This window comes from Hydra vulgaris, chromosome 06 (assembly GCF_038396675.1).
Source record: "Hydra vulgaris chromosome 06, alternate assembly HydraT2T_AEP".
Taxonomy (NCBI): Eukaryota; Metazoa; Cnidaria; class Hydrozoa; order Anthoathecata; family Hydridae; genus Hydra; species Hydra vulgaris.
The window spans coordinates 47157501-47160000 of record NC_088925.1 but is presented as its reverse complement, the minus strand read 5'-3'; the positions used below and the strand labels follow the sequence as shown (position 1 = coordinate 47160000).

At 34.0% G+C, this 2500-nt stretch overlaps 1 protein-coding gene across 1 annotated transcript in view; it reads left to right on the top strand.

The window, feature by feature from the left end:
* Positions 1–1806: 1806 nt before the first annotated feature.
* The window catches only part of LOC136081446 (uncharacterized), a 1185-nt gene continuing 491 nt past the window's right edge, over positions 1807–2500 (top strand). Inside the window, exon 1 of the mRNA XM_065798761.1 lies at positions 1807–2500. This exon is cut by the window's right edge and continues 491 nt beyond it. Within this exon, the coding sequence (XP_065654833.1) occupies positions 1807–2500 (694 nt within the window).

Here is a 2500-nt window from a genome sequence, read left to right as displayed (position 1 = left end):
ATATATATATATATATATTTATATATATATATATATATATATATATATATATATATATATATATATATATATATATATATATATATATATATATATATATATATATATATATATATATATATATGTAGGCCTTTGCGTGAGTAAATAAGTGCAAGAACGGAGACTAGCTCCCCTAAAACAATTATGGCAAGCCATGCGAGCGGCATGTTTGTTTTAGGGGAGCTAGTCCTCTAAACCGCTTTTTAAGAGAGCTTTTATTTTTTGCACAACTTATCTGAATATTCATTAAAAATTTGCTTATTAAATACAAAACTTAGTTTTATACTTTTTGCAAGCATATGTTTGTTATGTTAATGTTACAAGAATATATATATAATAAGTGTCATCTATTGGGCAGTGAAAAAATTCTTCAGATGAGCATTGTCTTTGAGTTTTCACACTAGTTAGTCATTTATTTATTGACAACTTTACTTGTAATAAATAAATGACGTGTAATAAGTTCTCAACCAAGAGGTAATCCACTGTTATTCAGAGTGGTAGCCCTTTTATCAAATATAAAATATCAGATTGAGCAATTTGTAAATCATTGATGATAATGACCACACCTTACTCAACTTACCAACTTGCAGCTCTAGCAGCCAACTGGCCAGGCCTTGGTTAAAGTAACCATTCAGCTGCTTCTCAAAAGCTTGATGCTACGATATCAAAACTAATAGCCACAGTCAGCATGCTTCTCATCCGCGTATCTGTACTTAAAACTGAAAATATTACTCTAAAAGCAAATCTTTTTCAACAGCCAAAGTCACCATCTCCGAGCTTGACCACAACTCTTAACTGGGCAAGCGCAGTCAAGCATGGTTCAGAAGCCAATAAAGCAATTATCACAGCAGTCAATGAAAATGCTAAAATTGTAGAAACGAAATCAAAAAGAGCTATAGTTGTCGGTCTTCCAAAATCTTTTGACAATAATCAGAGGCTAATTTCAGTTCAAAGTACGCTAAAAAAAACTTAACTATAATGTTGCTTTTAAAGTTGTTGGGCATTTCACAAAAAAGATCAACAACAACACCAATTTAACTACAATAGCAGCTGAACCAAATGAATTGATCATTATTGAGTTTGACTCGAATGAGCACTGCAATGATGTCTTATCTAATGCAAAGCGACTTGCCTCAATAGATGAATTAAAATCTGTCTACATTCGCCCAGACCGTACACCTCTCGAACAAGAAACATTCAACAACTTAAACAAAAAGCGTGCTACAGAAAATGCAGAACTATTGGCAAAAGATTTACTTGACAAATCCTTTCGATTTGTTATCCGCAGCGAAAAAATCAAATGCATTGACACATCCAAAACAGTCAACATCAATGGAAGAGAGAGGAATCCATTCCTTAAATGGAAATTAGCTGCTGAAGCCATTCAGTCGCTCTCAACATCTCACAAGTTCAACATTCTTTAACAAGGCCAGCTCTTCCATCAAATTATCTCATCTTTCGTGCTCCTACACCAATGCAACCTCCCTCAATCCAATAAAACTCATCGAACTGTCCTTACTTGCAGAAAACAATTCTTTTGACATTATTTTTATCACAGAGACATGGTTCAATGACCAATCAACTCCCTCTCTTCAGAACTACAACCTCTATCGTTCAGACCGTCGCAACCAAATCGGAGGAGGTGTAGCTATATACATAAATAGTAAAATCATCTCAAACAAAATAGAGGAATCCCTACTACACAAAGATTTTATTCCTTACTATTCAGAACAATTATGGTTTGAACTAAAGCTTTTGAATGAATCTATGATCCTAGGCTGCATTTATAGACCTTCATCCTCCGATATTGAAGCCTTCTCAGAGATTTCAAGTGCTATTTTCCATGCCAAAACTTTAATATCGACTAAAAAATACAACGGGATCATCATTGCTGGTGACTTCAATTTCCCAGAGATTACTTGGACTATCAACTCAGTTTTTTCCTCTAGTAAAATTGGTCTCAGTTCTTCATTTGTCTCTCTTTTTCAAGATTGTCATCTTCACCAAATCGTCACTGTCCCTACTATCAAACCTGCTAATTGCCCTATGACAAAGTCTCTTGATCTCATCATATGTGACTCTTCATATCGTGCTAGCGAAATCAAAATTGGTTCTCCACTCGGTTTGTCTGATCAATATCATTGCACTATCACCTGGCATTACAAACTGGCTTCCAGCATAAAATTATCACGTTTCAATAGCTCTAAACTTATATACAAGCATGGTAACTACGAAAAAATCAACAAAGAATTCAATAATGTTGACTGGTCGTCTATTTTTAAAGACTTAAATGTAGAACAATGTTACCAACTTTGGCTCAACAAATACAATAAATGTTGTCTTCAATTTATCCCTCGTATGCCAAACAAACCATCCCCCAAAAAACAATTATGGATGACAAAAGAACTATTATCTCTTATTCGTCTTAAAAAATCGCTATGGGCTCGTAACTTCAGTTCAA